Source organism: Impatiens glandulifera, chromosome 8 (genome assembly GCF_907164915.1).
Source record: "Impatiens glandulifera chromosome 8, dImpGla2.1, whole genome shotgun sequence".
NCBI lineage: Eukaryota > Viridiplantae > Streptophyta > Magnoliopsida > Ericales > Balsaminaceae > Impatiens > Impatiens glandulifera.
In genome coordinates, this window is record NC_061869.1 from 23,082,536 (window position 1) to 23,105,040 (window position 22,505).

Sequence of the window (22,505 nt, forward strand, 5' to 3'; positions counted from 1 at the left end):
TATGTGATTCCAAATAAAACCCTTGTGGGTCTCGTATTAGGTTTTCTTTTTTAAATCAAAAACTACAAATTTAATTGGTCTGTTAATACATATATTTTTAAAATAAATTATTAAAAAGTGAAGTATAAGAAATGTAATATTTTTTTTTTGTTATTTATGCATGTTATCTATCCTACATTACAAAGAAATATATATGTATATTTTCTTAAAAGATGAAACATTATTTTAAAAAAAATGAACTTTATTTTAAAATGATTAGTGGGTTGTTTTCCCATTAAATGTCCTATTTTGTATTTTCTCTCATTTCTGGATTTTTTTTTTGACAATATAAAATATTTTATCTTTTCAAAAGAAAATCCTAACCATACACTTACAATGTGAAGTTAAAAGATATGATATTTTTGAAGCTAGTAGATAAAAATCATAAATGTTTCATGGTATATTATTGTATTATTAAATATTAGGAGAAGAGACAAAGAAGAGAGAGAAAGAGAGCAAATTAAGTTTGTAATAATTAATGATGATAGGGAGTGGCTTGAAGCAATTGTACGTGACGGTCTTCCTCTCAAGTTTCGCCGGCAACATGGTTTTTCCGGCCATGACTGACGTCACCATGGCCGCACTTTGTCCCGGAGAAGACGAATGCGCTTTAGCCATTTATCTCTCCGCCTTCCAACAATCGGTAAGTTCATAGATCATTTATAATGATAATTCATTGGCATCTAAATTTATTAACCTAATTTTTGGCTTATAATTTTTTTTTTATATATTATATTATTAACCACTTCATTTCATTTATTAATAGAAATATTAAAATATTTTTTAATTTTTTAAAAATATATATTTTATCATTATATACCAATCATTTTTATTTTATAAAAAAACTGATCATAATGATCATCTTTGAAAATACTTAAATCTGAAAGGTTTGAATCAATTATTTTTTTTATAAACTTTATTTTTTTTTAAATATCTAGTTCAAAAATTAATTTACACAAAATAGTTTTCTAAATATATTTTAATTATATATTATTAACAAATTTAATAATATTTTTGAATTCTATTTTTAATTTTTTCTAAAAGTTCAAACTTAACTCCCCTTAGCAACATACTTATTCTCACAATCAACTTAGTTAAACATTTTACATAATTCCAAATTTAATGTAAAAACTAATACAAAGAAAATCATGACTTTTTTATATCAATAATAGTTTGTTTGATGTTAGTTATTTAAGAATTCTTAATAAGTTTTTTATTAAAATCATGTTTAGTAAAAATATGTTATTTAGATTCTTAATTGATTGGTTCAATTTTCATTTAAGAGTACAAGTGGATGTGGACTTGACTAGAGTTATGTTATTTTTTTATATTAAAAAAATATTTATATTTTTAATTAAATTAATATAATATAATGTCTTTCTGTATTTTAAATTTTATAATTTTCTTTTTAATGTTTTAGTTGATTAATTGAGTGATTTATTAATTAAACAAAATTATAATAAGAATGATTGAATTTTGAATAAAAATAAAAACATAAATCAAACCAGCTTTAAATTTGGAGATAAAGCTAGGTTTCCCACTATTGATGGTGTACATCTTGACAACCAAAAAGAGAAAACATTTTTTTAGTTTTTATATCTTAAATTAATAATAAATATTTTTTTTTTTTGAAGGATCCTGACATGTTTGTTCTAGAGGAACATTTTCTCTTAGAAGACTAGACATTTAATTACTACCAAGTACCACCACTACCTTCAAGTTCTAGATCGAAGTAGATGGTTAGAAAGTAAAATATCAATTACAAATCCTAACATAAATATTATGTTTTTTTCTTTAACATAAGAACTCGTACAATCAAATCATTAAAACACATTTACATTATTTGGGTTACTTTAAAAAAAAAATAGGATCTACTTTAAATTAGGATTCAAGTGGGCTCAGTCAATTCATATTTTTCTTTTAAGATAGAGAGATTTGACATGAACAACTCTTTAATTCTAAAAAATAAATGTAACTTTAATTTCTAAATTTCGTGTTTGAATAACTCACATTTAAATGTATTGATATAAATATCTAATCATATTTGTTTATTTATGTATTAACTGTTATATTTTCTTGTTAGTTTTTTTTAAGTACATTTATATAATTATTTTTTAAGATATAGTTTTAAAGGCTGCATACTTAATTGTAAGTAAATATTTAAATTACAGATAATTGGAGTGAGTACAGTGGTGATGCTGCCTTTAATTGGGAAACTCTCAGATATTTATGGGAGGAAGGCTTTGCTCACTTTCCCCTTGACTCTCTCTGTTATTCCACTTGGTATGATTATCAATTATCAAAAACAAAATTTTATTTTTATTTTTACTTTAGAAAGAATAAAAAAAACATGTTTTTAGTAGGAACTGAATTCAAAATATTTGATTGGTTAAGAAAAAACTCTTGACATTCCACTCTTCTAATAAGTTAATTATCAAACAATTATATATTTATTGTCTTAAACTATTTGAAATATTGAATTCAATTATTCAAAAAACATTTAGTGAGAAAGTATTAAAATATTAATTAGATTAAATGATAAAAATATATTTAGTGTTTTATATTTAAAATGCTATAATGAAAAAACAATTGTTACAAAACATTTATTATAAAATGTTATGTATTTAATTTAAATTCGAACTAACATAACAGTTTTAAGTTAAAATGGTGATAATAAATGAATATAAATATGGATGATAGTGATACTAATTTCATAAATTCAAAATTATTAATCTTATTTAATTTAATTTAATTTAATTTAAATACTTTACAAAAATAAGTTTTTTTTGGTAAGAAGATGGTTTGGTTAGATTAAAATTAAATACCTCCCCTCTAAAAAACCAAATCTCATTCCATTAAATCAACTAAAATAACCCAAATAGAATAGTAAATTAATCTTCTTTTCTTTACATGTAAAATATAAAAGGACATGTAGTCTTTTTTTTTTATTTATTTAAATAATTTATAGTTCATTTATTTATTTTTATTTTTGAAGTGATAATAAAAATAAATAAATAAAATTGCAGTTATATTAGCATGTGGAAGGACAAAATACTTTTTTTATGCCTATTTTGTGTTCAAAACTCTCACCGCCATGCTCACTGAAGGAAGCCTCCTCTGCCTAGCCGTTGCTTACGTTGTAAGTCTCTCTTCTCTTAAATGAACATTAGATTAAGTGGGAAAAAAATCATGTATAAAAGATCAAAATTATATATTCAATTCATAGTAAAAACGTTTTTAAGTTAAAAGTAATATGATTAATCTTATATATCTATTTGAAAGAGAGCACGACTGTGAGACAGGCGATTGAGAGCGCGATGGTCTACGTGGCCGACAGGTGGAATTAATAAATAAATAAAAATATAATAATAATTAAAACACAATTGTAGAATATTCTCTCTCCTATTATTAATTAATTTCTCTTTCCTCTAATTAAATAATTTTTCTCTCTATCTCTACAAATTAAATTATCTCATTTATCTATATTCTCAAGATTATTATTTTACTCATTTATTTGATATTTATTATCTCTCATTTAATTTAACGGTTAAAATAACTCAATAATTTACAACAAACTCTCACATTAAATATTTTAATAATATGTTTAAATAAATTCTAAACACTAAATCTTAAACCTTAAACCCTAAACTCTAAATCCTAAACCCTAAACTCTAAACCTTAAATCCTAAATATTAAACCCTAAACTCTAATTAATATCACTGATTAATTGAATTATGAATTTATCTCTTTTATTTTTATTTTATTTTTATGACTTTTCAATTCATTTATTTATCAAATATTTTTTATTTATTTTTTATGGCTTTTTTTTATTATTATTTTATATGATAGAAATTATTTAATAAGAAGAGAGAGAAAATAATTAATAATAGGAAAGAGAAAATAATTAATAATAAGAGAGAATATTCTACCTGTCAACCCACGTAGGCATCGCTCTCCCAGGCTGTCTCAAGTGGCGCTATCTATCATTTTTCAAAAGAAATAGTGTCAAATATTATAAAAATAAAGTTGATAATAGGGTTCTTTGCATGCAAGTTTTATAAACATTAAGTAAGATAGCAAATGACAAGAATAATTCTTCAAAGAAATCTGATTCAATTCTCATTTAAAATACTAGTTTTAAAACATTGTGATATTTTGTGAAATAAAAAATAAATAAAGAAAGAAGAGTATATTTTAATGTTTGATGAAAAATAAAGTTTAATAAAAAATAATTACATAACCCACAAACAAAATAGATCTACTGGTCCGCAAATCTGAAGTGAGGAATATTATCAGGCTAGAGGACAAAATAGTAAGGCATAAAATAATAAAGGATAATATAAGATCGGGATTTTTTTTATAATAAATTTTTTTTTAGGTAACTGGTTAAATAAGATACTTCCAAAACTAAATTATTAGCAAAACTGTTATTTTATTTTCAAGATTTCCTATTTTTATTTAAAACATATGACTTACTTTGCTATAACATTTTATAAATTTATGGGCGGCTCAATCTACAATCCGACCCAAATATCCATTTACTCTCACATATATCCAAATTAACCACAGCTCTCGACCCGGTAATTCGGACATTTTAAAAATTAAGCATTATATATATATAGATTAGTTAATTAAAAAGTTGAACTTATATTGTTAAAATGTCACGCGTTTATAAAATTTTGGGTTGAATTTAAATTATAAAGTGTTATTAGCCTAGTTGGTTAGAATGTTGTACTTGTTTTTGTTAGATTGGAAGTTCGAACCATACCTATAGTATTTTTAATTTTATTTTTAACCGTTTTAAGTTTATGGGCGGGTCAACTCACAATCCGACCCAAGTATCCATTTACTCTCACATATATTCAAATTAACCACAGCCCTCGACCCGGCAATACGGACACTTTAAAAATTAAGCATCATTATATATATATATATATATATATATAGATTAAATATAATAATTTTAATATTTAATAAAAAAATATGCATTGTACAATATTTTGCAGAATCATAATAAAAACTGATAACACGTATACCAAATATAGTAAAACATTAAAATAAATTAGATCATGATCAATAAAATAATTTGAATTATAATTTATAAAATAATGTTATTTTAAAATGTATATTTTTTTTATTAAATCTCAGTAATAATGTGAAGATCATATTTAGAGGGACTAACATTATAACATATATAATTCATAACATAATTCACCAATACAAACTAAGTATTACCATTATTTGTTATAAATCAAGAAAAATGAATTTAATATATCAAACTTTCAAAACAACTTACAAGTATAAATAATAACAAATATTCTGTGACTATACTAATACTAGCCCTCTTTTCTTATTACGTAGTTTGATTTCAATTTTTTTAGCATCATAATTCACTTTACTTCTTCGTTTTCATTTTATAGTCGCTATTTAATAATTTTCAATAACATTTTTTATTATGTTGATTATTACCTCGTCCGCGCCAATTATTTTGAGCACATATCACTTATATTAATAATCAAATATTCTTTGCACATGTTGTCAATCCATTTCATTTGTCTAACATGTAAGGATGTAAATAGTATAATTTTATTTTTTTGTTTAGAAAATTAACACGATCCTAAAGTCTTATATTAACTAGAAGTAAAAAAAACATCATATCCATATTTGCATGTCTTACTATCCTTAGGTAGACGTTAGTTCCGAGGAAAAGAGGGCGATTGGATTTGGTATGGTCATGGGTATAATTTGCGCTTCTTTCGTCGGAGCCACATTAGCTGCCCGAGTCCTCTCCATAGACGTGTTGTTTCAGGTTTGTTAGCGATTGTACTTTACTAGAATATGTATATTCGAATATAATTTTTGCAATCCGGTAACTAATGTTCTTGATGAATGTGTTAATACATTAGGTTTCCGCGGTCGTATCAATAGTCGCGCTAGTCTACATGTGTATATTCCTCAAAGAATCAAACTTTCCTAATGAAAGCAGTCCTTTGGAACAGCCAATCTTAAAAGAGGCTAATGATGAAGAAGATTGTACTCTTACACATGAAGAATCATCTAGTAATAAAGCACATGAATTTAGAAAAATATCATCTCTTAAGGATTTGATACACCTCGTTAAAACAAGGTATTTCAAATTCCATTTTCACTAAGTTGTGTAGAATGATTCTCAATTAAGATACAAATTTTATGGATGCAGTCGAACATTTTCACTTATCGTCCTCATCACGTTCTTTAGCGTTGTTTCCAAGAGTGCAATGGAAGGTTCGCTTCTGCAATGGTACATATTTTTGAGCCATAAAAGTTCAAATAACGCGACAAATTAATTTAAAAATTTGTTCGATTTGAATTTTTTTAATACAAAAGTGTTGAAGAAAAGTGTCATTTGTAGTATTATTTCAAGGCTCGGTTGCATTATGGCAAAGACGAGTATGCTAATATCATGATCATACTAGGCATTTCGGGAATAATGTCGCAGGTAGGCTAGCTAGTTCATGACCATTATTATACGATATTTTCTTCATAAATCGCAAGTAATAATATTTACATTTTACAGATGATTTTAATGCCGACATTGATTCCCTATTTTGGAGAGTATAAGTTGTTATCTTTCAGTTTATTTGCTGGATTCTTATCGGTATGTATATACTCGATTTAAAGTATCAAATTCTTTGTTTATTTCCTTATTTCGACATGGTGTACATATAGGGATGAATTAATTCATTTTGTTTGGAAATCATGCAGATGTTAATCGACAGCATAACATGGGCTCAATGGGTTACTTTCTCAATTCCCTTTTTTTCTTCATCTTTTTATTCCATTTTGCTAAATCCGTATCGGTTTTATCTCCATCCATTCTTATATCATTACTTTATCGATTTTCAGGTTCCTTACATAGTTTCTATGTTTTCGATCTTTCATATTATGGAGACCCCTTGTGTGAGTTTTCTTCATTAAGACAACTAAATCAATCAAACCATTGTTGAAATGAAATATTCATTGTATTTTGCTATTGCAGCTAAGAAGCATTGTCTCTAAACAATTTGGACGTGATGAACAGGTTAACAAATAGTATTTTTAAAATGTTAAAATTTGTATTAATAAAGTTTTCACAATAATAAGAACCATTTGGGTGTTGAGGACTAACTAATTACCTATGTAATTAATCATATGATTAGGGAATGGCTCAAGGATGCATTTCAAGCATAACTTCTTTTGCCAACATTATCTCTCCCTTGATTTTCAGTCCTTTAACAGGTTATGGTTAATTAATTTGTTTATTTTACCCCCCAAAAAACTAGGTTTTTGTTTATGAGAATTAGGGTTCATGCAGATCTATTCCTGTCGGATAAAGCGCCGTTTTACTACCCGGGTTTTAATTTCCTATGCATGGCAATTGGGATGGTAATAATTTCCTATATAATTTCATTTTTAAGTAGTTGTGTTCATTTAAATTTGGTTTTGTGTGCAGCTTATAGCGTTCATTCCTAGCCTATTCATCAGGTTGGACGCAACTGTTTCAAGCGAAAACAATGTTGACCGCAATGATCCCTAGTTAAATTAAAGGGATGTTAGGTTTAGAATGATCTCTTAAACTCGAGTTTTTTTTCCCTATTTTTAAGAATTTTTAATGAAATGACACTAGGTAGTTTTTTGCCCAAAAAAATTGTATAAATTGATGAATATCTCTTGTTTATGACATTAATTACACTAATGTTTCACCCTACTTTCATAATATTTGGATTAATTGCTCGACAACTTATAGTTTATTTTTAGAAGAGAAATATTTGTCACAGACCCTCAATTAGTGGTGTATCTTAATTAAAATATGATAATTTTAATTTTCTAGTATATGAAAAAAATAGGTAAGGTAACTGTATTTTTTTTTCAAAATTTTGGTACACGCAATACATGTCAACAAGAAAATCACATAATAATAAGATAACTGGTATTAAATGGTTTCATTGAGATTATAAATAGAATAGATAAAGTTTGGGCCATTCATTGTCCATGACCACCAAATGTGTTGATTATTTTGTAATGATCACTTTTTATCTATATTTTTGTCAAGCCTTAGAAAATGTGGTGTATAAAAGTAAAATAAAAACATATTGGTATAAGTTTGTAAGAAGAATTATAATAAGTTATTAATCAATGAACAAAAATTCAAAATTGAAAATACAAAAGACATTAAGTTTGGAACATCTCAAAGTACAAACTCGAAAGAGGGAACAAATTGATCGTGGAATTACATGTTACTCCTTAAAAAAAACAAGTGATCAGCCCATATCTATATAGATATCTAATATTAGAGGGTTTTTTGAGGAACTAATCTAGACTCAAACTTTCTAAGGTAACTCTTATAATAAGAGTCGTGTTTAAAAAAATCAAATGTTATATATTCGATTTTGACTTAGAAAACATGCCGAAGTTGAAATTTTTTAGCCTAACTCCTTTTTTAAGTAAAATCAAATAAAAAAACTGATATGGCCGGCCCCTCTTAACTCCCTCTACGTTTTCTCGACAATCCAACCTTAACCCTCTATTATTGTTGCTATTAATTTCATCTATTCATGATTTAAAATAAATCTCAAAATGAAAATTGTGCTTACTTTAATTGCAGGGAGATGAATGTTGGTTAGTTGGGAATGTTTGGTCTCAGCCATAGGATCAATGTTGAGGCATGATTGAAGGAAGCAACTGGGCAGGTTTTGCAGCGGTAGGAATTGCTAACTAAGAATATTAATCTTGGTTAGAGCATAATGATTTCTTTACCAAAATAGAAATTTGAAAACTTGGGATTAAATATGGCAAATCTCATTCAATAAGAGAAGAGAAAACACAAGAAACAAAGAGAGTAGTAACACACTATGATTCCATCCATCCATTCATCTTAGGGTTTAAACTCTATCTTTCTCTCATTCTGTATGTAACAATTGGACCTTCAAAACTGTTGCAGCTAGCCAGCCAATGGTATGATGATGATCATCAAACTATATATATAAGGTTTTAAATTTACCTAAATGGATCATCTTCAATCAAGGTTATGGTGCTTGGCCAATTGGAGGAGTGTTCCAACCAGAAGGAATTCGATTTGTACTAATCAATGGCTGCGTCAACGGCGCCATTGAACGGATGTTGATGTCAATTGGTAACAATCGATATTCCACATCAAGTTCCCTGAAGATCTTCACCATCTCTTCTAAAACCACAGCTCTTCTCAACCATCTTTCTCCCATATTTTGATGATTCATCTTGTGTCGCATCCAAACCGACATTTTCACCCTATGAAGTTCCTCCATTTGCATGTACACCACCGCTGGCGTAGAGTACCAGTGATCCTTCTTGCTTTCCACGAAACTGCATGCATGCATGCATGCATTATTAATAATAAGTCAATTTCAGTTTGTTCATTCATTCACTCATTCATTCATACCTTAATATTCTTTGCTTCATCAACGAGATCTTCTCTACCGGAGTCGCCATGTGAATGTTGAAGTCGATCGAATCACCCATGTCAGGGCTTCGGTAATAGTTTCCAATCGGTTTCGTTGCCAGCGTTGCATTTGGGAAAACGATCTTCTGGTTATCGTATCTCAGAAACACGGTGCTTAATATATCCATCTCCTCCACTACCATCTGTTCGTACGTATGAAGTTCGTTCATTCATTCATTCATAATAAGCAATCATTCATTCATAATAGATATATTACCTGAACACCGTCGATTTCACACCTATCGCCAACATCGAAAGGATGCATAACGAACAAGAAAACAATGGCTTCAAATACTGTTTTGCAGGTGTTACCAAAGATGAATGCGACAACCACGATCTGAGAGCTGACATACACCAAGAATTGACTGGTGGCGATTCCAAGTATCAGAAGCCAAACGATGAGTATGATGATCATCACGATTACATTCAACATCCGATGAAGTTTGTTAACTGCTGTTTTCGTGTCATCAAGTGTTAGTGCTAGAGCTCTCCGTTCTACGAAAGCATTCACCTGTTTGTTGTACATAAATAATTCATCATCATTGATTCATTATCATACATTCAAGATAACAAATTCAATTCTTTTCAAATATTTACCACCCAGTTCTTTAAGGCAGACTTGCTGATTTTTTCAGTTTCAGGAGATCCACTCATGAGAACAATTGTCTTCACAGCCTCATTTTCTGCCATGAAACGCAGCAAGTTTTCAAGGTAGATGAACCTGTCACAACACATGTTCAACACCATTATCAAAATCTAAATTGTTTCGTTACCATCAAAATTAGGCGAGCTCTCTCACTTTGAACCTGGTCTCGTTACGTTCTTGAAGATCTTCCTCGCCGCCAACTTCGCCTCGTGTTCGCTCTGTATCTGCGTCTTCCCTTCGTCTAAACTGGAAGATCCCAATATCTGTTCATCTAGGGTTGACAGGGAACCGTACCGGACTATCCTCATCAGCCTCTTCATATTCCAAGCAGATATGTTCTTCACATTCAGTTTATCCAATTGCTCGATTGGTATTGCACTACTATTATCCACCTTATCCGCCTTATCCACCTGTCTTTTTGAAGGCGCCCTCGAAACTTTCATGCTCTGAATCCTCTGCGGGGGCTGTGGACGGGGAATACCTCCCATCCCGCTCTTACAAGATGCCGGGAAAGCTGCGGCACGGAGATCAGGCGGAAGCGGAGCTCCAGCGTTCTGAAACTTCTGAATCTCCGCCATCAACCTCTCATCTTCTTCAAACATTATCTGTCTCTCGATACACGGTGGACCGGAGAGAGTTTCTATCACGTACTGATTGAAGAGAGATTCTTGAATTCGATCGAAGAAGGTGCTGACGTGAAACGAAGACGCTAGGACCTTGACCATGAGTGTCTTCGCCATCCAGACTAACGATCCGAATAGCATGCAGAGCATGATGTTGTTGACGTATTTGAGAAAATTGTCTCTTTGGCTTGCAACCTTTCGATCGAAGAAGATATGCCATGTTAGTGTAACGAGACCAAGCCAGATGCAATTCTGAACCGATTTCCTAACCCCGTATACGAAGTAAAGAACTCTTTTACGTAAAAGGAAGTTTCTTTCGATGAAAAAGACGGCAATTCGAATCGCCCAACCGGAAACCAATCGGCCACAGATGAGGACGAATATGAGAAGCTCCCATTTCCAAACCTCAAGCCCACGAAACATCTGCCGTCTTAAGTTATTCACAGAGAGGCTACAGATGAGAGCCGAGACTATGATTATCAAACTCAACCATTCAATTATTGTCAACGCGTCGATTTTCATCTCCTTCAATTCATCCGGGATATCATCATCGAATAACGGATCGTCGTCTTCTTCCTCCGGTGGTTTCGCCAACATACCTGACGATCTACCTAGAATCCCCGACCTTAATTGACCTGACTTTCCAATTAATCTCCCGGATCTTAATTCTACAGGCTCCTGCGGATCCAGAAGTCTGGATTTCGTCTTCGTCCTCATAAAGCTCTGTCTCCTCTGGTAAGACGTGCACCTTAGAACCTCGCCACCTCCACGGCCACTATCGACGAGAGGAGATTGATTCGGAGGGGATTTATCGGCTGCATCATCGTTGGTGATTTCGTCTTTTTGTTGTCGTTTACCAATCTTCTCTACAGGTTCCTTTTGATCGAACGTTACATTTGAAGGAATTTGGAATGAAACCCTGAGTTCTCTTGAAGGGGAAGCCATTGTACTTTCCGTTTCGCCGCGTCGGAAAAAACTATTTATAGGGCTTCCGGTGATAGGAGTTGTTGTTTTATTCTGCGCCAAATCATGACGAAGCTCATCCATTTCCAAATCAATATCTAGCGATGTCTCTCCACCAACTGCTTTATTCTTATTCAAAAACTGACCTATCAATCTCGACGGCGGATCCTCGGAAGAAGAGCCGCCGCCGCCGCCGGCGGCGGGTACATCCTCTTTCTGTCCGCTTTTCCAGAACTCGTAGCTTGAACCACGCAATATCCGACCTCCTGGATTCGTATTATCATCGGTGGCACCTTCAACCTTGACAATAACATCTTGGTTCATCGTGGGGCGAGGTGGGGCGGCGGAGGAGGAGGAATCGGAGAGTATAGGGAGTTGTTGTTCGTCGTGGATAATATCGGACATTTTTCTACTATGTTTATTCGATCCTCCATGATTCTTGAATGATCTCTTAATGGAGGAAGAGAAGTCCATGAATGGAAATAGATCTCCGATTGTGGTTTCTTCCCGTCGGTCCCGTCGTAGCGAGAATGATGAAACGTTAAAGGGTCGTATGGAAACATGCGAGGGACGGTTACGTGAAAATTGATACGGTGGTGTAGAAAAGGATCTGTGTGCATGGAGGGAATGTTTGTAAATATGCGAATATGGAACATTTTGAGAGAATAGAGAGAGAATGGAAATTTAGTGCGGTTATTGTGGTTGGGAAGTGTGAACGAGAGTCCCCATTATTCTTACGCCATGCAAATACAACTATTAGGCTCATTGTTTTTGTTGGTTGGATTTCTAATTTAATCTTATCAAATCACTTTTTTAATAATTATTTTTTAAATAAATCTAATAGGAACTACTTCAAGTTTCATAACCATGAATGAGAAAATTGAGCAATCTAAACAAACAAATCAATTAGATATTTGTTAGAATAGTTAGGATAACTCTTTATTAAAAAAAGATAAACAACTACAAATTTAACAACTTTATCTCATTTGTATTAAGAGAAAGATGAAGATAGACTTTGAGAAAGAAATACCAAGTCAATTAGTGGGTATGAGTAATAAATATCCTACAAAAACTTTGAAATATTATTTGATTTATAAAAGTTTAGGACGATAAATCCGATCCAAATCAAGTTTAAGTGGAGAAAAGAAAATGAGGCATCCTTCAATGTTAAAACAATTCATAGACAGTCGAGCAAACAATTTATAGAAATTATATATAATTTTAAAAACTAAAAAAACTTAATTCAATTTAAAATGATGTTAAATAAGTCTTTAGGTTTAAAAAATTATGAGTCTTATAAAACACAACGTTTCAAACATGACACGAGTAAATAGAACACAAAATTAACATTAAAAAAAAACACAAATACTCACCCATATTATAGAGTTTGTAGAAACCGAAACCTGATACTTTTTCAAAAGAAATTAAAAAAATAAGGGTGAAAAACTATTTTCATTAAAAGTTAGACTATTTTTTTATATGTTTTTCTTATAAGAAACTAATTCTCATTAAATTAAATAAGGAGTTACAAATAGAGCATTAATTTGGAAAATCTAAAATAATTAAATTTAGACGTTACATAATATAAATTTGTAAATATTAAAATTATAATGGAATTGATCCATCAATCACATAATTTTTTAAGGTAACTCTAGACAAACTCATTTAAATTAAATAACAATGAGTGATGAAAGAGAACAAGTCCAATAAATCAATAAGCGGTATTAGAAAAATCTTACTAAGAATTCTGAGCGATAATAAAATTTATCTTTGTTGTTCAGCCAAATGATATTTACCATCTACAAATATGATCAAAATAGTGAGAAACCCAAATAAATCATTAAAAGATAAATATAAAAGTATTCCAAATGAAAGATAAATTCAAAAAACTATTTGTAAAAAAATAAAAAGAACTCCAGATCCGACAACATCATCTCTTTTGGTGTAAAGAAAAAGATGAATACAGACTCGAGAAATGGTCACCAACACGATTGAAGGATATGAGCAGCAAACGACCCACAAAAAATTGAAAGTATTATTCGAATTAGAAAAATTCGAGATTACAAATTTGATCCAGCTAAATAAATTTCCGTACCGAACAAAACACTAACTCAAATTTGAGTGATGAAAAGAAAAATAAAACATCATCCGATACTAAAAAAGTCACCAAGCACTACAAAAATTTGGGTGAAATGCGACACCCTGACTTGCCATTATATTTTCATCAAATTTAATATTTTACAATTTGTTTAGTGATAAATATTCCCTTTATTATTTGCAACCTTACAATAATGAAACACTTTTCACCCATGGCTAAATTTTCAATCACTTATTCGATTTCTTTAGAATAATGTTTTGTGACTCAATTTTTAGAAATTCTTTCTCCGACTAGTTCTTTAGAGTATGTTCTGCGTACGTGATATTTTTTTCCACTAATTATTTGTTTTAACATACTGACCTAATAAAATATTTTGTTAGTTATAGCCATTACTTTAGGTAAAGTTTCATTAATTCATTTTGCTATTGAAGTTAAGTAGCCATTAGTTTACTCATAATTTTAATATTTCATTTTCTAAAGAAGAGAACTAGCCATTAATTTAGTTAAAGGTTTAGTATTTACATTTTTCATTGATGATAAGTAACCATTACTTTAGTTAAAATTTTCACATTTCAAGTTGTGAACAAAGATAAATAGCCATTACTTTAGCTAAAAATTTAATATTTTTTTAGCCATGGTAGGAAAGTAGCCACTACTTTAGTTAAAAGTTTATTATTTCTTTTTGCTATTCAAGATAGTTAGCCACTTATTTAGTTAAGAGTTTAATATTTTATTTTGATATTGAAGAACGATAACCATTAATTTAGTTAAATGCTTGACATTTCCTTTTGCTAAAAAAAATAAGTTTAATAGTTTAGGATTTTCTTTTGTAAATTGTCTTTACTTGTTTTTTCAAAACAATCACTAGTAAAAATAGTATTTTTAACGACCAACATTAACCACGACGATCATTCACAATGGTTAATAATTTGTATTAGTGTCGGCGATGTATACGCAGTGGTTAATAATTTTTATTAGTGTCGGCTATATAACGCCCACACTAATAAGTATTATTAACCACGACTTTCATTATATTCGTCGTGTCTAATGTTTTGACTTTCCCGCCATTATTATTAGTCACAGACTCACAGTTTTATGATGAACATCGTGACTAAAAGTCATATTTTTCCGCATTTTTTAGAGAAAATTAATAACTACGGCGATAACATAAAGTCGTGATTAATAAACTATTTATTAATCACGGTTTTATGATAATACCGTCCTTAATAATTGTCCACTAAAATTTCCAGATTATTGATTATTAAGGACGTCGTTATTATAAAGCCGTGATTAATAAACTATTATTAATCACGACTTTATGATAACGCCGTCCTTAATAATCGTCCACTAATTAATTCCGTATTATTGATTATTAAGGACAATGTTATTATAAAGCCGTGATTAATAATAGTTTATTAATCACGGTATTCATAATTTTTTCATTGATCATCAATCTCTTCCCTGAAATTTCCATCATCATTAATTAGATAGAATGATTAATTCGAGATGGAGATTTTGAAAAAGAGTCTGATCGTATATTGATGAAACCACTTCTCATAAAATACTAATTTCCTTCAAACCAATATGCAATCCGTGTTCGATCATTTGAGATATTCTTCAATTAATTTGTGAAAAGGAAATTGAAGATATCTAAGAACGGTCATGGTTGCATATTGGTTAGAAGCTCATTGCAGGTTGAAGATCACAAAGAGAAATCAATTCATGTAGTCACATAACACGTTCCTTACATAATTTTCTCAATGATCATCAATCTCTTATTTGTTACATGTTTGGAGATTGTTTTTTTTTTTTGTAAAAATACATAACTAATAAGATAATAAAATAAAAATAATATGATATGATGTAGTATACAATGATTTTTTTGTTGATTCATAAGATGTAACCATTTAGGGTGTAAAATGTCTCTTTAAATGAAACATTTTCTTAGTTCACATTTAGGGCAGGTATTTATAGGATTGGTAAAAAATTAGGTAAAAAAACCTTAAGTCCACTCATGCTAACTTCCTTGACTAATTCTTGGGGGTATTTGTTGAAGACCACATCTAAGTAGTTAGACAATTTGAGAGAATGCGGTTTTACACATTTGGAGATTGATTTTTTTTTGTAAAACACATAATTAACAAGATAATAATTCCTTAATCAAACATTTTTAACCAAGGAAATAGGTAATTCTGTGGTTAATAAGTTGACACCAAAACAAATTAACCACGACGTTAAGTAAAACTGTGGTAAATGTGAGTATTTATTAATCACGGATTTACCTAATGCCGTGGTTAATAATGTGAACGTTTTGTTTTCCAGAAGGTTCACATTATTAACCACAATATTAGGTAAAATCGTGGTTAATAATGTATCATTATTAATCACGGTGTTACATTATTAACCACGATTTTATCTAATGCCGTGGTTAATAATCATTAAATATAAAACCATAACTTTTTCTTTTTCCCTTCTTCTTTCTCTCTTCCCCGATTCCTCTTTCCCGATCTGCCGCTAAACCTTAAACCCCTTTTTCCCAATATGCCGCCGCCGTTTTCGATCTACCGCATGATCTTCTTCTTCTTCTCCTTAATACGGTAACATTGATTCAACTATATAATTCTCTTTCCAAATCTCTCTCTACTTTGTTAACGCATACTCTATCACACATATTGTAAAGGACTATAAATATGATCTATTGGAGCTTTTAGCTCTAGATCGACTTCATATTCGCCATTGCTGAGCTACCACTTCTAGTTTATGGTAAGATTTATGTTCCTTGATGTGTAGATGTAATTAAAGCTTTACTCGAGTTCTATTTGTGTAATTCATTGTGTATATGTTCTCTAATCATCCCGATCATGAACTCTTTTCACTCAGTTCGTAACAATGTAGTGCTAGAAGTAGAAGAACATAGGTTTATTCAATGATTTTTTTTGTTGATTCATAAGATGTAACCATTTAGGGTGTAAAAGGTCTCTTTAAATGAAAAATTTTCTTAGTTCACATTTAGGGCGGGTATTTATAGGATTGGTAAAAAATTAGGTAAAAAAACCTTAAGTCCACTCATGCTAACTTCCTTGACTAATTCTTGGGGGTATTTGTTGAAGACCACATCTAAGTAGTTAGACAATTTGAGAGAATGTGGTGTTACACATTTGGAGATTGATTTTTTTTTTTGTAAAACACATAATTAACAAGATAATATTACCTTAATCAAACATTTTTAACCAAGGAAATAGGTAATTCCGTGGTTAATAAGTTGACACCAAAACAAATTAACCACGACGTTAAGTAAAACCGTGGTAAATGTGAGTATTTATTAATCACGGATTTACCTAATGCCGTGGTTAATAATGTGAACATTTTGTTTTCCAGAAGGTTCACATTATTAACCACGATATTAGGTAAAATTGTGGTTAATAATGTATCATTATTATTCACGGTGTTACATTATTAACCATGACTTTACCTAATACCGTGGTTAATAATCATTAAATATAAAACCATAACTTCTTCTTTTTCCCTTCTTCTTTCTCTCTTCCCCGATTCCTCTTTCCCGATCTGCCGGTAAACCTTAAACCCCTTTTTCCCAATATGCCACCACCGTTCTCGATCTACCGCATGATCTTCTTCTTCTTCTCCTTAATACGGTAACATTGATTCAACTATATAATTCTCTTTCCAAATCTGTCTCTATTTTCTTAATGCATACTCTATCACACATATTGTAAAGGACTATAAATATGATCTATTGGAGCTTTTAGCTCTGGATCGACTTCATATTCTCCATTGCCGAGCTTCCACTTCTAGTTTATGGTAAGATTTATGTTCCTTGATGCGTTGATGTAATTAAAGCTTTACTTGAGTTCTATTTGTGTAATTCATTGTGTATATGTTCTCTAATCATCCCGATCATGAACTCTTTTCACTCAGTTCGTAACAATGTAGTGCTAGAAGTAGAAGAACATAGGTTTAATTAGTTTTTTTTATCGTCGAATAAAAATTTGTAGATTTAGGTTTAGTTTGTTAAATTTATATATTTAATTTAGGTATTTATTATTGAATGATTTAGGTTGTTTGATTAATTTAGGTGGTTGATTAATTTAAGTTGGTTGATTAATTTAGGTTGATTGATTTATGTTGTTTGATTTTGGTTGATTATTTTGGGTTTTTTATTTAGGTATTTATTATTGAATGATTTAGGTTGTTTGATTTTGTTTGATTAATTTAGGTGGTTTGATTTTGGTTGATTAATTTAAGTTGTTTGATTAATTTAGGTGGTTTGATTTTGGTTGATTAATTTAGGTGTTTTGATTTAGGTTATTTGATTTTGGTTGATCTATTTAGGTTGTTTGATTTTGGTTGATTATTTTATGTGGTTTGATTTAGGTTGTTTGATTTTGGTTGATTGATTTTGGTTGTTTTATTTTGGTTTGATTCTATGTTTGATGATTGATTGTTGTTGTTGTTTATTATTTTCAGTTTTACCAGTCCGAATATCTTCGCCGACATTCTCAATTTGGTAAGTTCTAAAAATTTGGCTGTGATTAAGGTTGCATGTTTAGAGAAATGACTTAATTACTTGAATTTTTAGGGTTGCATGCTTAGATAAATGACTTTTTTGAATTATTAGGGTTGCATGTTTAAAAAATGACTTTCTTGAATTATTAGAGTTGCATGTTTAGAAAAATGACTTCCTTGAATTGTTAGGGTTGCATGTTTAGTGAAATGACTTAATTAGATATTAATTTTGTTATAATTGGTTGTTCATTTCTAGTTAAATTGGAAGTACCTGATAAATATTGGATGATTCTACGGTGATATGATCCAAAATATATCGAAGGGGTTGAAATATTCATAGAATTTGCAATTAGGTCTACTAACATAATTTCTATTACTTTTTAGTGCGTAAAATGTGCAAATCAAACCTACGAGAATAGAAAAGTGGTGAGAGATCATCTAATTGTGTTTGGAATCCTTCAAAATTACAATTTTTAGTACTGTCATGGAGAAAGAAGATCTTTGAGTGTAAGGGTCGATGGTCATGATGAGAATGATGAATTAGATGAACTTGGAGATGAAAATCAGGGTGGAGTAGAGATAATACCGTTAATGATGAATTGAACGAAGAAATTGATCAAGATAATGATCAATTTATGGAAGACATCATAAATGATTTGTATCTGGCTGCTGAAACCTCAAATAATGAACACCCTGTTGACGATGTTAAGGCATTCTACAGGTTGTTGGATGATTCAAAACTTCTATTGTACGAAAAATCCCGAATTTCAAAAGCCTCCATCATACTTAAATTACTTCATATAAAAATGTTGGTCAATGGACCAACACATCATTCGATTTGTTATTAAAGTTGCTCAAAGAGGAAATATTACCAGCTAATTCTGAATTGCTTAGTTCATACTATGAGTGCAAGAAATTTATTACAGACATCAGTTTAACGTATGACAAAATTGATGCTTGTAAGAATGATTGTATACAATTCTGTAAAGAAGATAAAGATTTGGAAGAGTGTAAAGTTTGTGGTGTGTCTAGATGGAAGATCAACAAATCAAGTGGTACGCTTCGAAAAAAGGTGAATGGAAAGCTCATTCCAAATAAAATTTTACGATATTTCCCACTTGCACCAAAATTGCAAAGGTTGTACATGTGCTCCAAAACTGCTCCTCAGATGAATTGGCATAAAGATAATACTAATATTGAAAATGAAGTCTTAAGGCATCCAACTAATTCAATGACATGGACGTCCTTTGATGAAAAGTTCAAAGATTTCTCCTCTAAGCCTCGGAATGTAAGACTTTCTCTCGCAAGTGACGGGTTCCAACCTTTTGCAAACAGAAAGACTTCTTATAGCATTTGGCCTATTGTTATTATCTCTTACAACGTCTCTCCTACAATGTGTATGAATAAAAATAACTTCATTCTTTCCATGTTAATCCATGGACTAAAAAGTCCCGGGGATTAGATTGACATGTTTCTCCCGCCATTGATAGACGAGTTAAAAGAGTTGTGGCATACCGGTGTTAAGACTTACGATGCGAGCCGTAAAGAATATTTCAATATGCGGGCAACTATGTTGTAGACTATTAATAATTTTCCAGCATATGCAAATTTATCCGGATGAAGTACGAAGGAAAAACATGCATGTTCGTGTTGTAATAAGGATACAGCTTCGCTGAGATTGGTTCACTACAAGAAAGAGTGTTACATGAGTCATCGAAAGTTTCTTCCACCTACTCATCGTTGGCGCAAAGAAAAAGATTTTTTTTGACGGTAATAGAGAGTTAAGAACGACACCTAATTTTTGTCTGGAGCTGAATTATTAATGCATGCAAGAGATATGAAAGGCATGTGTTTGACTAAATACCTTCCCAAGAAGGTAAAAGTTAATAATGAATCTCAGAGTGATAATTGGAATAAACTCAACATATTTTTCGAACTACCATACTGAAAAATGATGTTATTAATGCATAATTTGGATGTGATGCTTATTGAGAAAATACATTTGTGATAGCATGTATGCACTATAATGGATTTCAAAGAAAAAACGAAGGATGGACTCAAAGATCGTAAAGATTTGGAATTATTGAACATAAAGCATTCATTACATCCAGTTGAAGTCAATGGTGTTCTTCAATGTCCAAAGCCACATATACACTTTAGTTGGATCAAAAGAAACGATTATGTATGTTTCTTAAAGATGTAAAAATGCCAGAATGGGTCTGTTATAATATTGGAGGGTGTGCAAATGTAATTGATAAGAAAATTTCCAAATTGAAGAGTCACGATTGTCACATCCTATTACAATATTTGATTCCACATGCCACACGTGCTTTACTTCCAGATGATGTGTACGATGCTCTAGTGGACTTGTCTAGGTTCTTCCGATTGTTGTGTCAAAAATCCTTAAATGAAGATGAATTGGAAGAGTTGCATGATGACATTATTTTGGCCCTTTATAAATTGGAAAAAATATTTTCACCTTCATTCTTTGATATAATGGTACATTTTCCTGTACACTTGTCCTTTGAGGTTTTGTTAGGGGGCCTATACAGTATCGATGGATGTATCCAATTGAAAAATATATGAGTACCTTGAAAAAATACCTTCGGAACAAAAACTTTCATGAAGGGTCAATCAGTGAGAGTTACCTTTTGTACGAGAGTATGAGTTTATGTGCTCGATATTTAGAAGATCAAGAGTCAATAGAGACATCGATACAATCAACTTCAACACTTTATATATTCTTGGAAATGGAAGATTTATCGATTGCGACACTTCACACATACGAACCGGGTGATCGAGAGCGTGCTCACGTATACATTTTGAGAAATTGTATCGAAATTGAACAATATTATAAGTAAGATTTCATAAGTTGATTAATGACTAAGTGTGAATTTGTTTAAATAACTAATTACAACTAAATTTTATTATATGTAGCGAATTCACGCAAGAATTCACCGATACAAGGCCACTCAATCTTTCTAGTCTTGAACGGGATAAACTTTACATCAGTTTTTTCAAGACGAAAGTGGATCCATTAAATGATGAATCAGATCGAACTTTGAGTCCAAAGATTCTTGGGAGTGGCCCGACAATTTATGCTAAGAAATATAAATCATGTAAAATAAACGGGTATAAGTTTAACACCGAGAAGCATGACGAATGGTTAACCACGCAAAATAGTGGTTTCTGTGTAGTTGGCAACAATAGAACCGAAACAATAAATTACTACGGAGTACTCACATATATCATATAAGTTTAATATTTTGGTGGTAATCGAGTGATTCTTTTTCAAGTGTAGATGGTTTGATGTACAATCCAAAGACCGTGGTATAAAAATATATAAATATGGGTTTGTGAGTGCTAATGTGAATAGAACATTGAGAACTAAAAAACCATTATCCATTTGTAATGGCAAGTCAAGCACACCCGATTTTTTATGCTACGGATATGGCATCTCGAGATGGATGGAAAATTATCACAAAGATAAATCTCTGTTATTAGAATATCTAAACAAGTTTTATTTATGTGTGTCAAATATGATTACTTATTTAAAATTTGAACTTTATTCTTTTTTTCAGATATCATGCCACTTAAACGGGATACTAGAACACTATCGAGAGAGTTGAATGCGCTCTGAATGTGAAGACTATCAAGACATTTGGACGACCTCCGAGCTCATACAGATGATGGAGCTCGTACAAATGATGTAGAGTCTGATGATCCTATACAGTTTATGGGATCATAGCTTCATGATATTAAGAGACTGAATGATCCATATTCCATCATTCCCGAGGAGTCTGGCACCATGGGGGAGGATTCTCCCGTTCTCGAGACTACATGTAGTTAATAATAACTTAGACGTTATATTTAAATCATTTTATAAATTTTAACAAATGTCATTTTAATGTTATTTTTCAGTAGCGTCTTCATCGAGGAGGGGACGATGGAAGAAAGAAGCACGGTTCTTGTCAGAATAGGAACCAGAGAGAAGATGATGTTGGAGTTTAGGGACTTGGATGGAAGACCTATATGCGATAACGCCCGATATTTGTGTATCCATATTGGCAGCATTTTCCGGAAAGGCCAGTTGGTGCCACATCGTCTCAAAAACTG

The 22,505-nt window shown here is 30.9% G+C and overlaps 3 protein-coding genes across 3 annotated transcripts; 2 read left to right on the forward strand and 1 right to left on the reverse strand.

The window, feature by feature from the left end:
• Positions 1-478: 478 nt before the first annotated feature.
• LOC124913188 (hippocampus abundant transcript 1 protein-like) lies at positions 479-6,365 on the forward strand. The gene is made up of 6 exons (XM_047453792.1): positions 479-682; positions 2,211-2,322; positions 3,066-3,178; positions 5,726-5,848; positions 5,946-6,166; positions 6,239-6,365. The coding sequence occupies exons 1-6, from the start codon at positions 518-520 to the stop codon at positions 6,363-6,365; spliced, it is 861 nt and encodes a 286-aa protein (XP_047309748.1). The 5' UTR covers positions 479-517.
• Positions 6,366-6,405: 40 nt separating this feature from the next.
• On the forward strand, positions 6,406-7,793 carry LOC124912031 (quinolone resistance protein NorA-like). Its single transcript, XM_047452586.1, has 7 exons — positions 6,406-6,517; positions 6,596-6,676; positions 6,784-6,816; positions 6,925-6,978; positions 7,058-7,099; positions 7,218-7,296; positions 7,373-7,793. The coding sequence occupies exons 1-7, from the start codon at positions 6,482-6,484 to the stop codon at positions 7,528-7,530; spliced, it is 483 nt and encodes a 160-aa protein (XP_047308542.1). The 5' UTR covers positions 6,406-6,481; the 3' UTR covers positions 7,531-7,793.
• Positions 7,794-9,083: 1,290 nt separating this feature from the next.
• On the reverse strand, positions 9,084-12,241 carry LOC124913189 (mechanosensitive ion channel protein 6-like). The gene is made up of 5 exons (XM_047453793.1): positions 10,335-12,241; positions 10,133-10,256; positions 9,753-10,046; positions 9,476-9,678; positions 9,084-9,399 (listed from the first exon to the last, which is right to left on the reverse strand). Exons 1-5 carry the CDS (start codon positions 12,239-12,241, stop codon positions 9,084-9,086), a joined length of 2,844 nt encoding a protein of 947 aa, XP_047309749.1.
• Positions 12,242-22,505: the final 10,264 nt, after the last annotated feature.

Excerpts from the sequence above, each read along its gene's own strand:
- LOC124913188 (XM_047453792.1), top strand. The coding sequence starts at position 518 with ATGATGATAGGGAGTGGCTTGAAGCAATTGTACGTGACGGTCTTCCTC. Across the intron at positions 683-2,210 it reads TCTCCGCCTTCCAACAATCG|ATAATTGGAGTGAGTACAGT; the intron begins GTAAGTTCATAG and ends TTTAAATTACAG. Across the intron at positions 3,179-5,725 it reads GCCTAGCCGTTGCTTACGTT|GTAGACGTTAGTTCCGAGGA; the intron begins GTAAGTCTCTCT and ends TACTATCCTTAG.
- LOC124913189 (XM_047453793.1), bottom strand. The coding sequence starts at position 12,241 with ATGGACTTCTCTTCCTCCATTAAGAGATCATTCAAGAATCATGGAGGA. Across the intron at positions 10,047-10,132 it reads CTGCCTTAAAGAACTGGGTG|GTGAATGCTTTCGTAGAACG; the intron begins GTAAATATTTGA and ends TACAACAAACAG. Across the intron at positions 9,679-9,752 it reads GTGAAATCGACGGTGTTCAG|ATGGTAGTGGAGGAGATGGA; the intron begins GTAATATATCTA and ends ACGTACGAACAG.
- LOC124912031 (XM_047452586.1), top strand. The coding sequence starts at position 6,482 with ATGATCATACTAGGCATTTCGGGAATAATGTCGCAG. Across the intron at positions 6,677-6,783 it reads TATTTGCTGGATTCTTATCG|ATGTTAATCGACAGCATAAC; the intron begins GTATGTATATAC and ends GAAATCATGCAG. Across the intron at positions 6,817-6,924 it reads GCATAACATGGGCTCAATGG|GTTCCTTACATAGTTTCTAT; the intron begins GTTACTTTCTCA and ends ATCGATTTTCAG.